Here is a 25,713-nt window from a genome sequence, read left to right as displayed (position 1 = left end):
AAACAAAAATTGAAGCTCAAGGCTTTTGTTGAGCAGCTTAGGATGTTGTATGGGTTTGGTGGTTTTTCTGCTCATTGGGTCCATTCTGTTCTGCACTTAATCTCTCTCATTTTACTGACACATTGCTATGATAAACTTAGTAGCGTATCCAAAATATTGGAACAACCAGGCTGGGTATCACTCTCGGAGCGAAGGTTAAATTAGAGATTAAATCTCTTGCATACATTAGAAGGATATCTCTTTAGCAGTGATATTGAAAATGTATTATTACTCCTGTTGTACTACGGTAGCAGAGATCATGCCAATAAAATTAGAGAGATCAAGTGTAGAAGAGATGGATTTAGGATGTAATTTTTTCCACAAATGATAAGGAATTAGAATAACATGTCCGACCGCGGTAGGGTCATTATCGGGTTAAAATTAGTCTGGCGTCTATTCACCCCCTACCATGCACCCTAATGGTGGCTTGCTGGGTACTATAATAAATAAATAACAATAATTAATTATCAACCAACCAATTTTTATGACATTACCAGAAGAGGTTTTAAATGTAATTACATCCATTGCATTTTATATTGGTTACAATAGAGGCATCATGGCTGAGGGCAAAAAATGTCTCACAGTTGTTCAATTTTCTCACAGATTTGACAACAACAATGTGTGGGTCAAATTTGTCTCCATTCATTGGACTTCATTGGGGGGTTACAAATAATGGTATCACAGCTGTAGGCAAAAAACTCCTTAATCTTTCACAGATTTGACTTATTTTTATAGCAGTAATCACCACAATATCCTTTCAAAAAATTACAACTTATAAACATTAGTAACTTTGCAAAATATCAACAATCTAGTGAAATAGAACATGTTACAAAAAACTAGTCAGTTTATTTACAAACACTCTCCAACAACTACTATGATAACCTTATGAAGGCCAGCAATCAATAAATTACCACAATTTGACTTAATGTATGCACGACTTAATAAAGTAAGCTTTTTTCTTTCCAATGTTTAACCACTTTTGCAAATTTCCTCTTCTTCTTGATAAGACTTCTCTGAAGGTAAACGTGAAATCAGAATTTCAATCACTGTACTTGTGAAGGGTTAAACGAGGAATAATGTTCATCGACTGGAGCTCCTGAAAGAGAAGTTTGCAAGCATATGGAATCCGGATGGAAGAGACGGAGGAGCTGGACCTGCAGTAATGGCACCATCCAGAATAACCCACGAGGCCGCATTTGTTGCAGACGTCGACTTGGAATGCATCACTGGAGATCATTAACCTCTCAACAAGCAGCATGCTGCTCTCCGTCACATGCAAAATGATCGAATTCACATTGAGGTCACTTACAACACTGACGAAACTAGAATCTTTCCACTTGCCTCTCAGAATTTAAAAATGAGCCAGTGCGGAAAAATCAAGAGAGTACATTATTCATTAAGAAGTAAATATGCACTGAAAAATGACAGGGAGACTTATCAGTCATTCACATTTTTTTATCTTATTGGAATTCCACCATTTAAGGCACATTTTGGTAGCATGCATATTGAACTATAATAGACTTCTTTTTATCAACTGACAAAACACCACAAGACATTCAACATTACAATAAACCCTTCCTCAACTCAACATACTTTCTTCCTCTCTTCATATCATCTCAGCATGTCCTTACCATTCCTTCCCCTTCCTTGTTTGCCTAGCATTATACCTACGGCTGGCCCCGGTTGTGGCAGGGTAACATCCTTGCCTGACAACCCAGGGATCGTGGGTTCAATTCCTGCCAAGGTGGATTTTCCTCCATCTAGGGCTTGGTTGTACAGTATGTAATGGTCTTTGATGTAATATACACGGGTTAGGTGGAAGAAGGAACTTTAAATCTCAACATCACCCAATGAAGTCGATAAATAAACAAATAAATAACATTCTCCCCTCTATTACAGTCTTCAATATCCCACTGCCGGTCAATAGCCCCTTCATCCATTTTTCCTGCCTCCACTGAATTTCTTCCAACAATCCCCTCCCCTCTCCCAACATTTCCTAGTACCTCTTTGTTTGTTTTCCTTTCCGCCCATCACTTTTCCCAACCTTCTCCACATCAACTTCTCAAAAGTCTCCATTCAACGCCTATCATCTTGCTTCAATGACTATGTTTCTGCATCACCCAAAACCACAGTCCATATCAAAGTTTTGACAAGCTTTTTCTCAACATTCTCACATCCCTGAGTTTAAATCCAAGCTATTCCTGAGAATCCTAAAGTCCAAGTATTGTTTACTTAACTGATTACTAGAGATTCATAGTGTCTTAGGTGATGGCTGCCATACCTCATTAATATATCAATTTCACATTCCTTAAGGCTTATTGTTAGCTCTAGTAGAGCTATACCCTTATTAATCAAAACTAACTTTCTGAATTCAGCAGTAATTTTTTCTATGTGAATGAGAATTTTTGCTGGTGAATATTATAAACTTCAGCAACAGGAACATTTTAAAATTTCAATAGCTGTGGCACATTTAAGCATCAATACATTTACCATTTTAAGTACGGTTTGGATGGACACAGTCTACAAAGTGGTATAACGATGCATTTACTCGACCCTCAACAATATTCAACCTGACATCCAGCACTACAATAAACCCCTCTTCAACTCTGCATCCTTCCCTTCATTCCGTTGAATGTACCGATCATATTCCTTCCCCTTCCTCGTTTGCCCCTCTATCACAGTATTCAACATCCCATTACCAATCAAAACACTCTGCATCCATGTTTATCCTGTCTCCTTTGGCTTTCTCTCAACAATACACTCTCCTCCCTCAACAGGTTTAATATGAGGCTTGTCAGAAAAGTTTCCGACCTTAACATGAAGATGGCCCACCAAAGTTAACGAATATGTTTGCACATGAATTGAAAAGCACTCACAAAAATTATTCCAACCATTTTGAACGCTCAGTTGTTGCTGGACAATCATTTGAGTGAGTCATTGTGGGGGCTTGTAAAATTGAAAAATTGAGACTTGAGCTGTCATTAAACATTTGTTTTTGAAAGGCAATATGCCTACACAAATCACAGATGAGTTGGATACTGTGTAAGAGAACTCTGCAGCATCATTTATGACCGGGGATCAGGATTGGTGTAGTGGCTATCGTACTGGCTTCCCACCCAGAGGGCTCAGGTTCAAATCCCGGCGGTGTTGAATATTTTCAGAGGTATCTCGATCCCTACTTGAGGTGTTTTGTGGAGGGCACTTAGAGTGAGTACGCCGTCCGTTGGAAGGGACGTTAAGCTGCAGACCCCTTGGCGCCTTTCGTAAAGAGTAGGCTAATGCCAACGCCAGGTTTCTCTCCACCCTTCATCCTTTCCTGTCCATCCCCTATGGTGCAAATGACCTCAGCAGTCGGTCGCCTCCCCTAAATACTACTACTACATTTATGACCATTGATTTTGGGCAGTTGAATTTAAATGTGGCCATACCAGTTGGGCTTATGATGAGGGCTTGAGACAGCCAAAAACTTCAACAACCACCAATAACATCGAAACGGTTCACCAAATAATATGGGCGACCTTCTCATTAGGGTGAGAGATTACAGAGGCAATGGGCATATTGAAAGAATGTGTTTGTCAAATATTGATTGAAGAATTGGACATGCATAAGCTATCCATTCGTTAGATGCCATGTTTGCTCACTTAGGACAAAAAATGCATTCGAATGAACATTTTCAAGGCCCTGTACAATAACGGGAGAGTATTACACATCATTATTTGACAAGCTGAAGGCAGAAATTACCAAAAAAGACCGTATTTGAAGGAGAAGGTGCCTTTCCATCAAGACAACAAACCTGCTCACACTTCTGCAGTCGACATGGCTAAAATTCACAAATTGCACTTCAAATTGGTTGACCACTCACCATATTCACCAGATCTCCCAGCAAATTTTTCTTAACCTTAAGAGTTTTGCTAGGAGGGCAGATATTTTTAGTTTACCAGGAAGTTAGCACAAACATTAATGCTTCTTTTGTGGAGAAATACTTCAACTACTATTTGGAAGAGTCAAAACAGTTTGAGCATTGCTGGAAAAAGTGTATTGACTTAAAAAGAGACTTATGTTAAAAAATAAATATAAATTTGAAGAAAAAAAATGTCTTGTTTGTGTGTAAGGTCTCAAACTTTTCAGACTAACTTTCATTTTCCTTTCTGTTCATTTCACCTTTTCCATCCTTCTCAAGTTACTATGTTACTCAACAGATATACATACATAAGATTTATACATGCAAAACTAAGCTATTGTACCATCTACCCCTTAATTCCTTTGCTGCATGAGTCAAGTTGACTCATTCTGACGTGACTTTCACCCACCTTGCACCATATGACAGCAGGCAGTCACGCTCCATCTCCCCAAGACGTAGTCCACCTTCCCGAGATCTTCCTTCTGTTGGCTGCCTCGTCAGAACCGCACGGGGCCCCCTTGCACGCCCATGCATTTTATCAAGGACCATGTGCTTTAGCTTCTGATAGTAAACCTGGATGAAGACAATAAAAGAATCAAATAAACTTACTCAGCGGAGGAAGGAATGGGACAATAGAGGGTTGAAGTTAATCATATCGTAACAAAATACATGGTGGGGCAGAATGGACTCCCTAGTCCATTCTCCCTAGTTTCAAAAAATCACTGAAGAGTGCAATTATGTACCCCTGTTTATCCAGATTCTCAATTTGATGTTCTTATTGTGCAGACTGAATAAAAAAATTAAATTATTTCATCAAAGTGCCTAACTACACTCTTATCCTCCGCAATAAGTTGAATAACTATTTATATCTATCTATAATTTATAAGTGTCCATCACACTCCATTTAATACTTTCTCAAAATTGACAAATAAAACAACAGCACAATACATATATCTTATACTATTTCCATCATTGTTCTCATTACTCAAATACAAATGTACAGGTATATATTTGATTAATCAGTGTAGATTTTTAAACAGCTTTTAAACTTACTTAACTCACATAAAAATGAAATACAGATGCCATTAATTGTGGTAATAGTTAACTGCCAGAGTATGCTTAGAATATGTCTTATTTAGTAAAACACAAGCATTACTACTCCTACAGTTATCATAGACACTTTATCCCTTTAAGAATTATATTAAGATGAGCTTAACAGTGCACATGGGAAAAAATGAATTTCTCCACTTACTGGTCCAAAGAATATGTAGGCTGTGAGAGGTTCACCAGTGATTCCAGAAGTGAGTATATCTTTTCCTTGGTAATTGAATCCATGCTTGATCAGTTCTTCGCCAACATCTTGAATCTTTGATCCGCCAAAAGCCGTTCCATACTTGAACTCCCCTTCCAGGACTCCAGCCTTCCCAGCCAACAACTCCATGAGTTTGCCCACAGTCATACGGGATGGAAAACCATGGGGGTTCATTATGATGTCAGGACACACTCCCTGATCACTGAATGGCATGTCCTCTTGATTTACAATCAACCCTGAAATTGTAAATCATAAATTAAATCTCTTTACCACATTAAAAAAAAAGTTTTTTTTTTTCACAAATGCAATTACAAGGATTGTACCAAGGTTTGTAAAGTGAAATGTAAGGAGAGATGGGTTATTTGGTATTTTAAAACTCAGCAGATATTGATTGTTAAAACAGAGGATGAAGTCTTGGAGAGTGGAACTAGGAAGACGGGTCACAGAAGGGCACTTATTATCACCAGTATGATTTTGTGTGTCCGTGTATACGAGCGTATTGTGTGTGTATGCAGTATATGGAGAAATATTAATAAAAAAGCTCAATTGGCATTTACAGGCAATGGGATAGTAGGGATGAGGGTAAAGTATGTTAGATTCGTAGATGAAATAGTAATACTGACAGAAAGCTGGGAAGATTTTGCAAGGGCTGCCAATTAACTGGAATGAAATTGAAAAATTTTTAGAAAGAAAATAATTACTATGAAAGCCAAGGTAATATCTGTTGATAGTTTTGAATAAATTAAAAATAGGGAAAACAGAAATCCTACGCTTATTATCTTCCTTCAAAGACCATGTTTCCACCGGACAAAACCACTCTTCATACTCGAGAGTCCTTACAAGACATTTCTTAACAGCCTTTCTCAAAGTCCGTAACATCAATTCCCTTCACCTGTTGAAAGCTTCTTTGCATAATGCAAATTATCTTATTATGACTATACCACTTTACGGACTATTTTGGTCCAAAACAGTTCCAATATAAGTCAAATGTTCCACTTCCTCAGATTCATGAACTCCTATATTAACATTTAACTGAGGTTTTGACTTTCTCGAAAGCTATATAACCTTTGAATTAACTAATTTTCCATGCCATAGAAATGAAAAAACTTCCTTAAATTCATTTGATGTTTTTTGACCTGCAGACATCATATGACACAGTAAAACAAAGGTGGTATGAATGAAAAAATCATTAAGTGGACCTAACAGTTTTTTTGATTACCACCATGATGAATAATTTACACAAAATAATGCCAGAAACTGTTTCCCCCTTGGAGTTTTTAAATGGATTTCTAAAGCAATATTTTAAGCACACAGACCTGTGACTCCTTTCTGTCCATGCCTGCTGCTGAACTTGTCCCCTATCTCGGGCCGCCGAGTTTGTCTGAGGAGTAGCTTTATGAGAAAAGCATCATCCCTGTTTGAAGAGACCATCACCTTCTCAACGTAAGACGGGACAGGTCCTTTGTACGTCACTGGGATTTCTTGATATTCAGCTGCTGGCGTGCCAAGTGGCTGGACCACTGGCACATTGCTGTTAGGAGGGGGAGTCCCTACTGGCGTCTGGGTAACTTTTGGCATTGACTTGTTCACCAGAACCTGATGGAATGTAAACATGCATTGTCATAAATAATAGTAGTACATTGGCTGAGGTAGATTTTAGAGGTACCTTAGATATGAACCACCAATACACGTTCCTCACCCAACAAAGAAATTAAAAACATCGTCACACCCAAAGATATGTTGTTGATATGTTGTAACAGTTACTTCAGTGGGTTAGACTGATGCTATAATGGCAATTGCGACCTAACCACCCAAGACTATAATTAACCATTCCATTCTTTTTAAGGTTTCATATTCCTGAATGAATATTTTCCACACAATAATGCTATTCTTATTTATTCTAGATATAAAAACATCATTCACAATTTGACACCAAAAGCATTTATTCAAGCCCTTTCCTAACAGGGTAAATACTTTTTAAGTAACGATGTTAACAGTTTATATAATAATTTGATTGATGCGTTGAGTAAAATTGTATGTAACAGCTTATTTTTGATATTTTTTTGTTGATTGGGTAACTGATATTGATGAGATTGGGATTTTCTTTTCTTTGCGTGCTAGATATTAGTGTTTGGAAGTTTCCTTTAGGTGTATTTTTTTCTGACTGATTTTATTTATCATCTTTAGTAATATTGATTGGATTTGAAATGTCATGTTATTTTTCCAAGGCAAGTTTGATTGCAATACATGGGACTTGGGTGCCACCTGACATTGTCTATCTGCACATATGAATTTTAATAATAATAATTAAATGGAAAGTACACCAATATGTTCAAAAAAGATGAGGGTATGGATGTTTTTGACCCTGAATGGAATAAGCAATACCCAATAAAATGACTCTGGGCAATCAATTAAATTGGAAAAAAATATAATAATGGTAATTTTCAAAAAATATCATAACTTTAAAACAGTGCAAATGTATTATTTCAGTCTTCGAGTCTGAATATATTAAATGGCATGGTAGGGGCTTTGAAGTGATGACTACTTAAGTTTAAGAACATATAATCAGAAAACCATCGTACTTTCCATTGTGAGTATATACGTTGGCCCAATATAGTGTACAATCACCTAGTCTGCTGGACCATTTAGGAATACAGAAGTGAATCACCTAAAATTAATACATTAAATCAACATCAATTCTGAGGATGTTGAAAGCCAAAAGAGAAAACAACAGATTCTTAAAACTGCTAATATGTTTCACCTGTCGATTTTCCACTTTTTCACCGGGGGAAGCGATGCCATCCTGGTCTAGAATTTCATGCTTCCATATTGGCTCCATGGTCTCAGAATCAACTAATGGCCCAAGAACTCTGTCATAGGTCTGATTTGCATACCTCTTGAGGGTACATTTGGCATTTCGGTATACCAGGCAACGTCCAAACCCTGAAACACAAAAAAATTGTTTTTTGAAAAAGAATGAAATTCAGCCGTAACAATTAATTAACATGATTTTCCAATCATGCCAGGGGGCGTACTACTTGGGTAGTAGCAGCAGTATTTAGGGGAGGCGACCGACAGCTCAGGTCATTTGCACCATTGGGGATGGAGAGGAAAGGATGAAGGGTGAAGAGAAACCCGGCGTCAGCATTAGCCTACTCTTTACAAAAGGTGCCAAGATAGCTTAACGTCCCATCCGACGGATGGCGTACTCTCTCAAAGTGCCCTCCACAAAGCACCTCAAGCAGGGATCGAGATACCTTTGAAAAATATTCAACACCGCCGGGATTTGAACCCGGGCCCTCTGGGTGGGAAACCAGTACATTAGCCACCGCACTATCTCGATCCCCACGCGTACTACTAGGGTAATTGGAGGGCTTTATATCAGTTAAGGATTTTATTGGTAACATTTAAGCAGTGGCATGAAAATTGAATATCTTTAACTAAAATTTTTTCTGTGCTGTGAAATTTGATTTCAAATGACATTGAATGCATCAAGTACTAGTGCTTCACCTTCAAGATATTTTCTATGGGTAATCTGGATGTACCTCCCCTCTTTTTCTGATGATGCTAGCATGTATAGCACAGAATTTTGTTTTTCAAACTATGGAAGACCTATAAATGGATTTAAAATAATGCAGTAAACTCTCGATTATCCATTTTACAGCTTGTCAGTGCCACTCTCTTCCTGGTACCTTGAAATTTTAATGAAATTCCAATCACAATTATACTTAAATGTTTTGAAACTTCGATATACTTTTAAAAAAATACAAGTTCGAAATACCTGGGCTTTCTTAAAAGTTTTTAATTCCTGGTCCTCAGGAAATTAAATCACCTGGATTTCTACGGAGGGGTGTCCAGATGCATCACCCGTATTTTAACACAGACCCCTCTGATAAATAGGGAAATGCTCTTCCCACTTAACCACCAGTACTGGGTTGCACAATAAGCCTAACATGTAACCAAAGCTCCTTACTGTTGGTTCAGCTAAGGCTTTTTTCTCTTTTTTGGAATTGATATGCATACGAAGAGAGTCTTACAAAATATTTATAAAAAACCATAATCACAGTAATCAACCTGAAGGTTGGTTTTCTAGGTGATGGTAGAGTTCACCCAGTACTGAGTCCCACAGTGTGGGAAATTCACACACCAGAGAAAGGGGGTCAGTTCATTTTCCTGTGTCAGCTTTGGTTTCCCAGGAAGATCTGGAACCCTAAAACTCACATAGCTTGGCTGGAGCTGAAGGTGCCCAGAGAGGCATGCCCAGGAGTCAAACCCGGGCCCTCCAGTTAGTAGTCTAATGCTTTACCCCTGGACTACCGTGACCCCTACAAAATATTACTTGAATTTATTTTATGGAATGGAATAAAGTTATGATTTGAGGTCGTAACAACCATCAATAGTTTAAGTTCTTCTAAAGACACACAGAAAGTTTAAAAATTTGAATGGGTCTACAATAATATTCTTTGTTATACTAACCTCTATCAATTGAGGCTTTGTTCAAGATGAGCGCATCCTCAATGTCATATCCACTGTAGCTCATGACAGCAACCACGGCATTCTGGCCGGCAGGGAGTTTATCCAAATTAGTCAGTTCAATTGTCTTAGTCTTGACCATAGGAGCTTGAGGATAAACCATATTGTACATAAGTGTATCAATCCTATTTTGCTGGTTGTATCCAATGGTACCTGAATAAAAATAACAAAAGGGGGTATTTGCAAAGTTATTAGCACTCAAATGCAATTTTTATTAACTTTAATAAAGTAACTGTTGAGAGCCTCTATTTATTCTACTAATTCCTGAATTGAAGTTGTCTTGAACTAACACTCTCTTTTGTAAAATTATCTTACTACAGAACTTGAGTTCAAATTCAGTGGGCCATACATTAATTAATTCATGTTTATGTTCACACATCCAAGAGATGAACATGCATAATCATCTAAAAAAGAGCTGAAAAGGCTTAAAACCAAGTCTATAAGACAATACTTCCTTGGGGCCTTCTTATGCTGTTTTCTGCAATTAGTCCAAAAAATTGATTTAGTTTTCTCACGAGGTAACAAAATAATGATGGACCAATCAATTTGATCATTTAGTAGCAATCTAATATTGTTTCTCTCTTTTATTTCAATAAATAAGTACCCACATAGTGCCACTTTATCCACACAGGGTGCTGTATCAGAAGAATAAATTATAATATTCTATCAATCTAAGAATATGTTCTTTTAAATTCTAAGCATGCTTCATAAATCTGACAACCACGTAACGCAACATTCCTTGGGCATTAATATTAGTCCTAGCAATTAAATTGGTCCATACAGGTCATATTAGGAATTAAGAGCCACTTGTAAACACTCATATGCACATATTTACAACTGTATCTTCCGATGGCATGACATTATAATGAAAGTCGGAGAATTTTTTAGTGTGTAATAAAAAACAGTAAAAGTTTACAGCTGTTTAAGAAAGAATGCTATAATTATTAAAGAGTTAAAATTAACACCATATTTAAATATTGCTACCCTGAGGGCATTCTGGCTTAAGACCGGACAAAAATTTAAATAATTAAAGGCTTTTACGAAAGAATACTCACAAAATAATAAAACCAGTACCGTTTAGATGCATTTGGTCTTTCTCTAACATTCCCACAAATTCAGTTAGACATTCACAAACAAAACTTACCCATAGCTTGCTTCCCCATAGCACATTGATATGTATTCCTTGGACTCTGGTTGTGGTGAGGGTATGGGACCAGACCGGCACAGACACCAAGGAGAGTGAAAGGTTCGATTTCAAGGTGTGTGGTGACGCCGGGTGCAATGCCTTCCTCCCTTAGCGCTATGAGGCAGTCACTCTCCTCGTTGACATCCAGAAACTCAACCTGTCCATCCGTCACAAAGTCATCAAAGGTACGACATCCTCTAAGGAGGTCATTGATGTGTTCACTTTTCACCGAGGGATAACCTTGCTTGTCGACTATTATGTATGGTCTGTGAAGAAGTGGGATATTCAGTAAGTGCACTAAAGAGTAAATAGTGACACTAAAATTATTAAAATTTTCTACTCAAGCTCATGAATGGAAAACAAAAGGAGTTGGACTTGAAAGAAAATACAATAGTTACTTTTGGATTTTTAAACAAAAAATTTACTAAACACAAACTTTGGGATTTATATAAAAGTAATTGTCATGTAGCACACTTGGCTGTAAGAACACTTTCAGCATATATACTGACATTTCAATAAGAATGGTGCTTGGAAGAACTGGGAGGAATAAAAATTGGAATATTTTCTCCCATGCTAATAAGTTTTGAAATGAAGTGATTTTTTTCAACAGGCATTGGGATAAATGAATGATATTCAAAAATGTAGCTAATATTTTTGTGAACTTTAGATGGCTCATATTTTTTTATTGCGACATCCATAAAATGAATCATTAAGAAGTCATAATTATCAGGAAAATTCTCAATTAATCTGGTGCTTCAGGGAAACATCTAATACGCTATTTTTTGAGAGACAAGCACAAATAATGAATGAAATCACGGAAATATTCAATAAGTTGAGTGAATAATTAGAAAATCATCTACATAAAAAAACATTTTTAACTACTCATTGGGAATTGACGGCATTTAATTGTCTCTCAGAGATGAGTGCTATGTCACGACAGCATGCATAGATATGAAGACTGGATGAACTTAAAAAGGATTGTATCATAATTTTCCAATGAATTGATTTGATACCAATCTTTGAAAAAAAGGTGCCCAGAACAAAACATTCGTGGCAGGGATAAGCAAAAACAAAGGCTTAATCATTATAGACAAAAGAACAAAGACATTTCTGGCTGAAACCTTTCCGACCTTATAGTATTATTACACACAAGTTTCATCATCAAATGTATAAAGTTTTCATAGATATTAAAAAGTAAATGTTCTCATGAATGAAAATAAGAATGTGAATTACAATTGACCATTGACTGTTCTCTAGATTTTGGAGAACAAAGGTTGATATTAATGTAACCAAAACTTAGATGGAGGAAGACAATGAATCATTACATACGGTAGAGGCAACTGCTGGGAGAAATCACAGGTAGGTAAAAAATAAGTGGAGAGAGCAAGAGGGATGATAAATGCTGTGATAGGAGGTACAATGTAATAGGCCAACCTCACCTGCACAATCGCCCCCCATCCGAACTAATATAAACACATCGGTGGTGAAGGTGAGAGTAGATTGAAATGAAGCCATTGATGAAGCCTCTTCGCCGCATCAGCCTGAAGATTCGAACCAGCCTCCTGTGATCTCGTGTCACTCCCAAGATGTTACCTTTATTAATGGTAATTACCATCAGTTAACCTCCATCACAGATCATTAAAAAAATATGATAACCGAATAAAAACAAAGGAAATGGACATCTGCACACAAAATATTTAACCAGAATTATGAGCAATCTAACATTTAGTTATCTTTATAAAAGACAAACACCACCGCAAAATATTTATTGTATTTGTGAGTAGCTAAATTTCAAAAAGTAAAGTGATTAAAATTACAGATCATATAAAGTAAACATATTCTTAATGCTGTATTGACGACAAGTATAGTTGAATTACTGTCATTTGAATGGGAGTCATTCCTTTCATGAGAATTAAACTAAGTTCAAATGCAAATTGGTATCTACCATTAAGGAAGACTAGAAAAACGCTCGGGCAGCTAAGTTCTTCTCCGCTAAGCAGTGCAAGGCTCTCCACACCAGCATTGAAGGCCAATCGAACAATTGGCTCCTCTTCAGCCTCTGTTGTTATGTGAGTCATCAATGCCAAGTTTTTCACCAAACCACAAGACTGGAAAGAACGAAAGGACAAGTAAATTATTGATACCGAAATGGAAATATGAAAACCTTAGATAACTACAGAAAATAATTAATTATTCATTGAAAGATTGACATGCACAATTTATTAAAGTTATTACCTCTCCTTCAGGTGTGTCTGATGGACATAACATTCCCCACTGCGAAGGCTGCAACGAACGTGGCCCAGATACCTTTCTTGTTTTCTCAAACTGAGAGTTAACCCTTGTCATCATGCCAAGCATAGACACATATGATAGTCTGGACAATATCTGGGTGACACCTAAACGCTCCATCTTGAATCTTTTAATGGTCCAGTTCCCCTGCGAAATGATTAATACAAGAAATTATTTACACAATATTTGACATCATTATCTTCAGACATCGGGGGTTGTGTCAGAAATGGTTGTAAAAATAATATTATGCAAAGCAAGACACTACGGTGATTGGGGGAATAAGCATTGAAGACACATAAGGTGATAAAAAGAAAACGTAGAGTAGTAACAATTATTTAAAAAGATAATACATATCAAAATCTATTCCTTTTTTACACAGCTTTCATAATGCTCACTAGAAGTTAGTATCTTTATCTGATTCTTATGCTATGACAATAAAAGATTGTCTGATGTTTTCAGATTCAACAAAAATAAATATGATTTCAATATGGAAGCATACTTAAATTACATAAGGACATTTTTGGATTGCATTTTGGTGCTGCAGAATATTGCTATTTAAGGATGACTGTGAAAGCCTTAGAAAGTTATGCCAGACAGAAGACACTTTCAGATAGATTTCAAGGACAATTTTATCGTATTCAATTGTTTCTGGCTCAACTTTGAGGAAGTTCAAGTTCATTAAATGATGAACACAATGTATTTTTCCACTGTTCTTTATTTAGGTACTACTAACTTCAACGCTTAGGTGTCATCATCAGATACAAATTAGTCAATTTGCAGTCCATTTATATACCATTATTTTGGGTGAAAGGGTGGGTGAGGGAGGGGGAAAGGGGGGGGGGGGAAGAAAAGGGGTTGTGATCGGCCTCGATGGGAAGGAGGAGAGGGATGTTAAGCATCAGGAAAGGTGATTAATGGGGTTCAGAGTGGGGGGGGGGGAAGGGTAGTAAGGTCTTTCCATGAAGGCAAGGGATGCTTCCAGGACTGGGGAGAGTTTTCCTGCTGAATAGACTGCTAGACATACCACTCTCTAAATGTAATTTTGTTCAAGAACTAAAGGCGATAAAAGATATAGCAGTGAAAAATGGGCACAAAGAAGATTTAATAGAAAAATGGTACACAGAAAACGTTCCCTTACAAAAAACAATCTTTTGTTTAAATCAGTTAATATGGCTGTAAAAGATTATAAATGGTGTAGACTCGCTTATAATTGATTGATTTCACAGAAGATAGCCAACCTTTTCCCTAGGGAACAATTTCGGATGGCTTTTTACAGTGTGAACAACCTAAAATCATTCATGAATACTACAAAAGACAAAGTGGATAAAACAAAGTAAAAGTGGCATTAATAAAGTTAACTTGTAAGGACTGTAGTGCTATCTACACACGCCAAATAGGGAGAGCATTAAAAACACGAGGGGAGGAAGATAAATGCTGTTTTAGGAAATGTGACCTCGTGCAATCTCACTTCGCCAAGCATCTGTGGGAGGAAAATAAGGGGAGCAATTTCAACCCGGAACTGATACACGAAATGGAGAAAGGAAGGAGGAAGGACAAGTGGGAAGAGCTGGAAATCAGAAGGAATTTGAAAAAGGGTCATTTGGTCAATGAATAATTGTTTGGACACCTCTCCCTAATCCTGGAAGCATCCCTTTCCTTCACGGAAAGACCTAACTAACCTTCTTATCCCCTCCACTGTGAACCCCACTAATTGCCTTTCCTGATGCTTAACACCCCTCTTCTCCTTCCCTCCCTTCCCCCTCTCTCACCCACCCCTTCTCCCACAAGAATGGTATAAATATGGAATGCAAATTGACTTATTTGTACCTGATGATGACGCCTCAGCATTGAAACTAGTGGTACCAAAATAAAGAACAGTGGAAAAATACATTGTGTTCTTCATTTAATGACAATTTTATCTCCTACATTACACAGACTTAAAAAATGAAAAGTGTTTTTGATGGAAAATAGTTTCAATCATTGACCTAAATTCAACAGAAATATAATATACTTACCGTGGAAATCGCAGCTTCCAAGCCAAAGGTAATTTGGTCCTGCCTCATGTGCTTCACTATATCAAACTGGGCTGCTTTAATTTTTGGAATATTTTTGTCAGCTATAATTTTCAACTGTAAAGATTTAAAACACAGATACTTAAAAAGTGACATAGGTTTTTGTATCTTTTTTTAGACTGGAAAACATCACAAAATCACCAGTTGGAACTCACAATGCTAATGCAAAACCGATATTAACAATAAACAATGCTGAAAAGTTTTAAGGTCGAATAAGGATTTTCATTTTGGCCATTTCAACCAAAATAGATCTTTTACATGAGGACTAGTGGATTACCCTGAGCCAGAACATTTAAATGAAAGGGTAAACTTTTAAGAAGTACATAGTGGTATTGAATGCAGGGAGCTGGAATCAAAATACCAAATCGTACAAGCAAATTAAATACAATCATTTAATAGAAAAATTGCTATTAGCTTCTGAGACAAATTTATTAAAAATTTATAGATTATCATATAGTATTCATGAATTTGCATTTTCTAGAGACATCTTAACGTCTGAGGCTATCATGCACATAGCCTCATGCTTAATATTTAAGTCAGCTATTATTATTAAGCCAACATACCTCTCTGTTAAATTTCTTAAAAAGATCCTCAAAAAGAAGGGCCAAAAGAGATCCAGCCAGCTCCATTCTTTTGTTTCCATAATAGTCCCGATCATCAATTGTCTTCGGTTCTCCTTGTGCTTGAATCACTCTGCGAACCATCAAAGCCAAATACATAGCCTTCATTTTGAAATTGAAATTTTGCACCTGGGGAAAACAGAGATGGGAAATACGACTATGAGAAAGTACACTTATTTTGGCCCAACCACTGTTTACTGCAAAGGCTACATAGCAGAGCTCACAACCCTTGAACAAAACACTTAATATATTATTGGTTATAAATAATGAGAGATTTTATGATTACTTATTGGCTAATTTTGGTTACTTTTCGGATAGTACTTACAGCTATTACTAAGGTTATTTTATTACCTAAGTTCGAGAATATCAACTGGGGTAATTATTAATCATACATTGTTATCGCTTTACATAATTATTATGCATTGCCCAATTGTAATAACATACATTAAAGCTTTTAAGTGGCCAATCTCAGTGACTGTTGTGCCCTGGAATCATGAACATGGTGTATCAAATGAATTAATGTCTGTCTCTTTGTATTTGTGTGTACATATGAATGTAACTATAAGTTTAATTCCTAATATAATATGTATACAACGATGGGTTAAATGGAAGAAAGAACCATTAGATCTCAATTTTGCCCAAATAAAGACCTCTATCTATCTATCTATCAATGGCCAGAGGTTCTGTACATAACATCTTGGAATGGGCCGTGAACATAATCAATAAATTCGAAGACTTTAAAATTTTCCCCAGCATTTTCTTTTTTAACCTTGTAAATATACTTTTCAATGTGCTGTAGTGAATGGTGGATGTTGCATTACCAGCTAAGCTGACAAGTTGACAAGAAAAATTAGAAATGACAAATGTTTCCCTTTCATCGATACAAACTGCTTTCATCTTAATTAAAGACTGACTAATACTTTTAACACCACCAATATTGGGAACCATATCCATCCGAGGATCCCTGGCAATAAAAATCAATTGAAAAGAGCAGATTCTGTGAGTTCCAGAATTTTAATTCAACTCTATTTAAGACACCTACCCGTTCCACAGTTGGACTTAAATTATTGACTTCAGTGACCAAAATGAAACACAAAAAGCACAAATGCCTAAAAATTACAAATGGACAGACTGAGATGGTCGAAAGTACGTATGGTTGACCATAAAATACTGATGTAATTTTATTATTTCCATAATTATGCAATATTGAATCACTCATAATCCTGAAATACCAATGTGGCTTCAACATTAATGTCCCACTACTACAGATTTGTTCTAATGTAAATCACTAGGCAATGAACAATACTGTGTATTAGTTGTTATATTGAGATTCCTGTCATACAGTGTACTTGTTATATAAGCATTGGACTCTTTAATGTTTTACAAAAATATCACCTTTAGCTCTTGCCTGGTAATCAAGATTTCAATGTAATGACAATATAAACCTTTAGAATATTAACAGTCACTAATAAAACAGTAGGGAGTTAAGATTATTATTATTATTGATATTCCACCCGTCAAGATAGGTTATGATTAGGCACAGTCTATACAATTGTACAGTAAATCTATCAAGAATTAATAAGGTAGGTAACAATAATTTCTCATTAGATACTTACACGTTCATATTCTCTACATTGTTATTTATACATAAGCCTTTTCCCAATCAATTTTTTCTGTTTATTATTTTTTTCTAGTTCACGTATCTTGGCAGTATATTAGAAGAAAAAAAGCAAATTGATCGGAACACTAGGAGAAGAATTGCATAAGTGAAAAGAAGCAGTTTCAAGATATTGATGATAGGGAAACTGAGTCAAAATGTGAGGAAAAGATAAGTAAAATTCTATAAGGTGGATCATATACCATTATGGATGTGAGGCCTGATCTTTGAGGCAAGAGGATGAGCCGAGATTGGAGGCATTTGAGAAGTGGAGTGGTAGAGAAAGGAGAAAATACGTCGGGCAGAGAGGAGGACAAATGTTCAATTTTTGAGTAGGATGGACAAAGAGAGGGGGCAATCCATATAAGGCAGGAGAAAGCAGATAGAGAAACTATTAGAAGGTAGCGGAATGTAGAAGGCCATAACAGAAGGGAGAAAATTCAGTTAAAAGGGAAGTAGAGGAAGGGAGAGAGTACTGTTTTTAGACAGGTTGCAGGTAGAAGTTACGAAGAAATAAAAAAAAATAAAACAAAGGAAACAAAAAGAACATTTTTACAACACTAGGAAGTAAACAGTTATTAAGGCCCATCCAAAACCTACCTTTTAGTACGTGGGAATAACTTGAATGAAATTATTTTTTCAGGAAGATAGCATTGGTATCTGTCAGGATGATTAATAATAAGGGGTATGGTGGAATAGGATTAATTTTACATGGAATATGAAACATAAAGGTAAAATTACTACAGCAAAATTGATATGAGAGAAATGAATGTTTTCGCGCTTGACTCATTTACATGTGAAATTGTTATCCAATGAACATTATGTCCAAATCAGAATACAGAGCCTTATTAAAACAATTATGCAATGACCATATCTTAAAGAACTATGCTTTCCAAGAATAATGCAATTAAGTCATTTAATTACCGGAACATGAGCAAGGATAGTGGTTGCCAGAAGTTCACGAGCTTCTTCCATTGGTGGTATTTTAGGCCCAACAAAAAATCTTTTCACACGTACACGACTGCCTATGTACCTGAAACAGTTCAACTTAAATCAACAAACATCTCTCATAAGTGTACGACCAATAGAAGAAATGCTAAATCTGACGACTCAAAATTTCCTCCTGCAAAAGCCATCTTTGGGCCTATCAGACTTTTATAGTCAGGCTTTTCAGGTAGAAATTACATGAATAGAATGTATTTTTGTTCAAAACTCAGTCATATATTAGGTTATGAAAATATTAATTTACTAACCCATTTTAAAACACATGTGCACATGATATCTCATGCTATGCAACTGGCTCAACCAAAAACTTCACGCCTGATTTGTTCAATCAAAGCTCATCTGGCACCATTTTGGTTTTAAAAGTTTGGCAATTATAAATGAAAACTTGACAGTAAAATTATTTTAAGGAGGTAAAAAAACTCAATTAATCACACAGATATGTAACATAAAATGAGAATGATTCTGAGGAGTCCAGTTTGGCAAGTGAAATGAATTTCCCCTACTTCTTGATAAAATTTATTAACTGATATCAGATTAAAATTCCAATAAACTAAGAGAAGGGTTGTTTATTTGAAATAATAATGATTGGAGAAATTTTCCAATCAATGTCAATTAAATTTTGAATTGAAAAAACTCTTACTTACTTGAGTGCAGAGTCTTGAGTCAGCACATTAGCCATGTGTGCATCATTCAGGGATCCGATGATGGCTTCAGTGTACTTGCTGTCTGTGCCAATCATTTGCACAATTGCTTGGTCACTAAGGATTCCCATAGCTTTGAACACTATAATAATGGGGATATCCTGTAAGGAAATCCTTTGGCATTATTATGACATACCAAACCTGGCTTTCTTAAACTTATAGGCCAAAGGGTTAGGTAATGCTAGTTTTCCAGGAGCAGTCTGTTTGGGATAACCTGGTCGACCGACCCTCAGCAGTCTACTGTGCTGGGAGGTCCAGCCCATCATGGACAACAGGATAGGAAATACTTACGGCCTAGCTTTACTAAGCCAAATGGCTAATGGGTTAAGATCATTGCTAAGGGTAGAAGAAAATTAGGGTGATAGGTATGGGATAAAGATCAATGCAAACAAAACAAAAGGTTATGAGACACTTGAGAGGGAGGAAGGCTAAGTTAACAGTTTGAGTTGGAGGGAAAAAACAGAGCTGGTAAAACAGTTCACCTATCTTGGTAGTGTTTTGGACCAATACCGTCAAATTAATAGGGACAGAGTAAGAAGGATTAAGTTACCCAAAGAAACTTCAAAGAGGAGGAGAAAGTTGATGACAGGGATGTTGAGTGAACATGTCAAGAAAAGATAGAGCAGACTTTGATATGGCACATGGTTTCATATGATGTAACTGTGGAAATTGAAGCAAGATGATAGGCATAGATTAGAGGCTTTTGAGATTTGGTTGTGGAGGATGGAAAAGGTTAAATAAATGAAGAGAAAACAAACCAAGTCTGAGGCATGGTAGGGGAGGAGAGAAAATAGTTGGGAGAAATTCAAAAGAGGTGGGAAACATTGATACATAGCATTCTGATTGGCAAAGGGATGTTGAAGACTGTGATTGAGGGAAGGGCATAAGGCTAGCAAGGAAAAGATGGAAAAGGATAGACATGCTGGATGATTTGAAGGGACAGAGAAAGTCTGTGGAATTGAAGAACAGCTTGGGGTGTCCAGGCGTGTCATATTAGATGTAACTTAGATATTAAGCGATGATCAGTATTGTGTCCTTCCAGAACCTACCTTGGAAGGTAGACTACCATTAATAATAACACTTATTTGGAGGAGAGACAAGCATTAACGGTAATATGGATGGAAAGAAGAAAAGGTGGGTTAAAGTGGTTTCCTCTCCTTCACCCATAAATATATGACCTTGTTTACATCTAATTAATGCACCTATGAAAAACAACTTAGTTGTTGCAGATTTGATTTACAACACAAACAATTCAATGTGTAATATTATGATATCTCATTTATCCTTGCAAAATCAAAATCTAAGATATAAGATATTTGATAAAAAAACCAAATCCATTTTCAAATTATATAAGATGCAAGTTAAAACAATTGAAAAAAAACTTCTGCATAATTGAAGAAATAATAAGTGCTTCATTTCACCCTTGATTTGAAATCTCAGCCAAGGCAAGGACAAAATCATAGAATGAGATTGACTTGAGGAAGAGGAGCCATTTTCTGTAGAGTGTCCCGTGGTGCTAGGAAAAACCATTACCCTAAATGAGCAGCATTCTTAACTAGGGGCCCAATTTAAACCTTAAAATCAACCACTGGGCATGTGCCTTACCTTGCACGTATCCCTTAAACTTCCCCCACACTTATTTCTATCTATCACTCTCCTACACTTATTTCTATCACAATTGAATGCATAATCAGGACAAATTCAAATACATGGATATACACACAGAGAAACTGAATTAGGTTAATAAATGCTCATGATTTAAATGCACTTAGTAATACCTTTTATCCATGCACACTGATAAAGCTAAACTGGTAATAATTGTGTATAAAAATTAACAATTAATTGCAGGACTTTGAACTAAGAAATTATGATAAGTAATTGTTATTATATAATCACAGAGAAATATTTCAATTATTCTTTTCATTTATACAACATATGCACTGCTATTGCTTCATGATTTGGAGGCAAACACTGCAAAATAACTATTTCTGATCTGAACTATTCAACCACTAATTTGTCCACAAAAAATCTAATTATAGTCAAATACAGTTTTAATGATTATTGTCATCAAGGTACATGACAACAACTGCAACCCAGGCATATTTTTGCCTTGATCATGATGCTGACTTATAGGCCATCACCAGGAAAAATAAGCAGTTGGAAAATTTGAGGTATTTCATTGACAATAAGCAATTTGTAATCTTGGATGAAAAATTTAGGCAATTTCTTACCACCTGAGCTGGGATATAATCTCAAGTTTCCTGATACATGTGTGTGGATTCACCCCCATAAAGGACAAATTATACTTACATCTTGAAAAGCATTATGCTTGAGGAAGTACTTCCCCTTGCGAGCAATCACATTAGTTCGAGATTTCTTTTCGTGGGTGCTGCTTGTGACTTGGCAAACAACCATACCCTTATGATCCACCTCAACAATCATCCGATTCCGAGATAGCTGCTCTTGAATTAAAATAACCTGTAAAACAGACAAAATGACAATATGTAGAGTGTTGTGAGATCATTATTGAAAAAAATGGATACACAAGAGTAAAATTGAAGTTTGAAAAAGGAAATGGGACTAAGAAAGTCACGGTTTAATGTGATCAAAGACACCCTCAACATGAGGAATACAATTAACTCAAAGCCAGAAGAGCATGTATAATAGAGTGGGTGAATTTGAAGGTGGTAAAAAAGAGGTATGCAAAGACATAGTTGTGGTGGAGGAAAAGAGTTAAGTGGAAGTGTTCCTCTTGCGATATCTTAAAAACAGGCTTTTTCACTTAGACCATGCTGAAAAAAATGCCATGGAGGATAAGCATGCATGATTTGAAAAACAAGATACCTCACTATCATGGGTTCTTAATGCATGATATTTCAACTTAGGAAATTAAAACTCCTATGAAATGACTCACGTTTTTCGTTTGTATTTAGCATGCCACTAACCTTTTCTTGACCCCGGACAACAAAGTATCCACCAGGGTCATGAGGACATTCATTTGCCAATGCCAGTTGATGTGGAGTTTTTCCTGTGAGGATGCAATTTGAGGAGCGGAGCATAATTGGCATACGACCGATGGGGAGGCCATTGCGTACAACTCTCTGGTTCCCTCTTGTATATTCTATGTCAACTGTGATTGGTGCTGCGTATGTTATATCTCTCAGGCGGCATTCATGCGGGGTGCTGGCCTTGCTAATGTTGAATCCTTCCTCCACATCAGGAGTCCCAACGTGAACTTTTAGGTACCTAATTAAAAAAAACATACGTTAATACATCAAATAACACTAAAATTTAGTGCCAATGGTACCCTATACCTTTCTGATGTTAAATAAGTGCTCATTTAAAGAGAAATTAAATGGGCAAACCTTCTCACTTAATAATATTTTATGCCTGTTGCATGAAGAAAGGCAACTAACACAAAGCATCTTCTGGCAACAAGTATCATAGTACTCAAAAGCTCTTTCATCAAAACTATTTTGCACACAAACTTCCAAGCCAGATAATATAACAAGAATTAAGAAATATATTATAATTATTTGAACATACGATGGCACCCAAGCTGACAAATACAGTAGAAATTGGACATCTTTCAGAATGAATGCAATATTTTTATCCTTAACCTACTAAATTTGCTCATCGGTACTTAAAAAGCCAATATGATATTGCTACTTGTCTTCTATTTCCATGCATTATTAAACTCTAGGCTCTAGAATACCTTCAGAAAGATAATAACGAGAAAATTGATTTGCCACGGTACCTAGGTGTTATACTTTAAACAATAAACTATGTAAATATAATTCAACAACTTTGGTATTTCCTTGAACACTTGTCCGGTCTACTACGAAGAATTACAACTTGCCACCCTGCCAATGCAATTCGCGAGTAAGTTGAATAAAGCCATACTCCACCTACTTTAAGTAAAATAAAGGATCAGCTTCGCTAGTTACTTTGTCATTTGCCTTCACGATATTATTTATTTCCACATTGACAAAGTAATTAAAAGAATCGATGTGTGGCTTCACAAGTCCTTTAACCTGGAGGAATGCTGGAACCAGCTTCCATTTTTCCTAAAATAAAGTTTCATGGGTTAAGCAAACTTCGAATTTATGGAAAACATGTAGCCGCCACGGTAGTTACTTACATCAATTGACTTAATAGGCTCCTTCAGTTTTCTCGGGTCGTCCATAGAATTACCAAAATATTTATACGTTTCGCCCATTGCTCTGACGTTAAATAGAGAATATTAGGGCAACTGTAGTGAAAATCTTTCGTTGATTTAAAGCTTTTACGCCTATGTTTACATTCCACACGAGAGAACCCACATGGTTGAGTACGGTGCGCTTTCGTTTAGCCATTGTTTCCCGATATTGAAGGGGGACTTTCAAAGGACAAGCCATAGGGTGCCACTACTTGATGTGAAAACTAATAGAACAAACTTCTTATTATTAGTTAGCTTTAGATTTATGATATAAAAAATTATTCCCAAATTTCTTTTCTTCCCCAAACATATTTAAGAAAAACAGCGTAACAGGGTCAAAATTCTCCATCAGGGAAATTATATAAAGACTAGTGAATTCACTCCAATTTTAATTGGATTCAGTTCAAAGTGAATTTTATTCGATTTATGATTCTTGACATTATATTAATTAGACATGTATGTAATTTTTAGATCTATAGTGCTGCATTGATATATATATATATATATATATATATATATATATATATATATATATATATATATATATATATATATATATATATATATATATAATATAGGTCTCCAAACAATAGCTCATTAACCAAGTAACTCTTTTTCAAATTCCTTCTTATTTCCAGCTCTTCCCACTTGTCCATCCTCCTTCCTTTGTCCATTTGATATATCAATTCCGGGTTGAAATCGCTCCCATGATTTTCTTCCTACAGTTGCTTGGCAAAGTGATATTTTTCAAGGTCAAATTTCCTAAAACAGCATCTCTGTTCCTCCGCTCGTGTTCTTAATGATCTCCCAATTTGCCCTCCACAACCAAGTTGTGAACATTTCAAATGTGGAACTAGATATCCAGCACAAAAAATTGATGGATCATGCTTTTAAATATTTCCCCAATATTCTAACTGGAATGAAAGATTTAGAATATTTAACCGTGGACTGTGAAGTTACCTTAGGGAAAAAAGACAATGGCTTAAAGATGATCATAGCTCGGAAGTTAAAATTCATTGCCAATTTTGAATTCCCAAAAAGTAGAGGCTATTCTTAAAAGCTAACTTCAATTATCTTGTTTAAAAAACCATTAAAAGACAACAATCTAATCATTGAAAAAGTGGACAAAGTCAACACAGGGGTAGTGTAGAATAGAAGTGACTATATAAACAAGTGCTGTGATTTCATCAACAGTGAAAAAATTGTGTAACCTTCCACATTGCATGTTGCACTCATGAAGGAATGAACAGATATAAATGCAAGTGTTTGATGAGCTACTGCCAAACCAGCGCTTGAATTGCTCACCCATTTTGGTGGTGAACTGTTGTGTGCGTGCTTACTCTACCTATATTTCAATCAAATAAATTATGTTAATCACAGCTCATATCACACCTTCTTTGTATATCATAAGTTATTTTACCTTTTTCTTATTCCCTGGAGATTTATTTATTTTCAAAATACAACAATGGTTTAAAGGCAATTAATTGGGGATTTCATCCGATGTACAATTTTTAATACATCCTCTTAAAATATATAAAGTAGGTAGCATTTAAACCAAGCTTTTATGACAACAACTATTTACAGACCCAACCAAAGCTTTCAGCACTTTCTTGGAAGATCTCTTCACAAGGCCAATTCCAGTCATTAAAATTGCCAAAAGAGTGGTTTATGTGCTTTCATCTCCTACTGGAAAAGGGATCTGTACCCGATTTGAAATTGTTCATGGACTAAAGTGAGGTGAAATCCGAACATTTGGTCCAATGTGCAGTCTGAAATTCATATTTGATCCTACAAACACTTAAATATTGTACATTTACTTAGGAAATCAGTATCAAGAGATGCAGAAAATGATAAAAATAAAAGTTTTATTAATACATCCATTGCCTACTTTTCCTTCTCTCAACAACTTGCTACCACTTCCTTGTTCACTATCCCTGGTTTTCTCATTTCCTTGTGAATTTCAGTGACACAAGTTTTGGTTTTGTGAGCATACACATTTTCCTGAACTATTCAAAATATTTCAAATATTAAATTCAAGTTAGAAATTTGTGCCATCATCCTTTTAATAATGCATTCTTCAAATTCATATTGCATCCCTGTTGGAAAATTGTTGCTATATAAACCCAATTTCCACACTTTCAATGTCTTCACATATTTGTCTACTCTTTTGTGGTTAAGTTCCAGACAGGCTGAAATGCTA

At 36.0% G+C, this 25,713-nt stretch overlaps 1 protein-coding gene across 1 annotated transcript; it reads right to left on the bottom strand.

The window, feature by feature from the left end:
• Polr3B (RNA polymerase III subunit RpIII128) lies at positions 1 to 23,631 on the bottom strand. Its single transcript, XM_071599458.1, has 18 exons — positions 23,457 to 23,631; positions 23,228 to 23,382; positions 22,261 to 22,561; positions 21,626 to 21,793; positions 19,259 to 19,416; positions 18,534 to 18,642; positions 15,896 to 16,081; positions 15,276 to 15,389; positions 13,207 to 13,407; positions 12,917 to 13,079; positions 12,411 to 12,564; positions 10,930 to 11,237; positions 9,729 to 9,938; positions 8,014 to 8,195; positions 6,569 to 6,848; positions 5,193 to 5,488; positions 4,350 to 4,513; positions 1 to 1,298 (listed from the first exon to the last, which is right to left on the bottom strand). Exons 1-18 carry the CDS (start codon positions 23,532 to 23,534, stop codon positions 1,079 to 1,081), a joined length of 3,447 nt encoding a protein of 1,148 aa, XP_071455559.1. The 5' UTR covers positions 23,535 to 23,631; the 3' UTR covers positions 1 to 1,078.
• Positions 23,632 to 25,713: the final 2,082 nt, after the last annotated feature.

Source organism: Hetaerina americana, unplaced genomic scaffold, assembly GCF_022747635.1.
Source record: "Hetaerina americana unplaced genomic scaffold, ioHetAmer1.1.p SCAF_11, whole genome shotgun sequence".
Lineage (NCBI taxonomy): Eukaryota > Metazoa > Arthropoda > Insecta > Odonata > Calopterygidae > Hetaerina > Hetaerina americana.
Note: the sequence above shows the minus strand (reverse complement) of the source record. Positions and strands in the feature narration are given on the sequence as shown.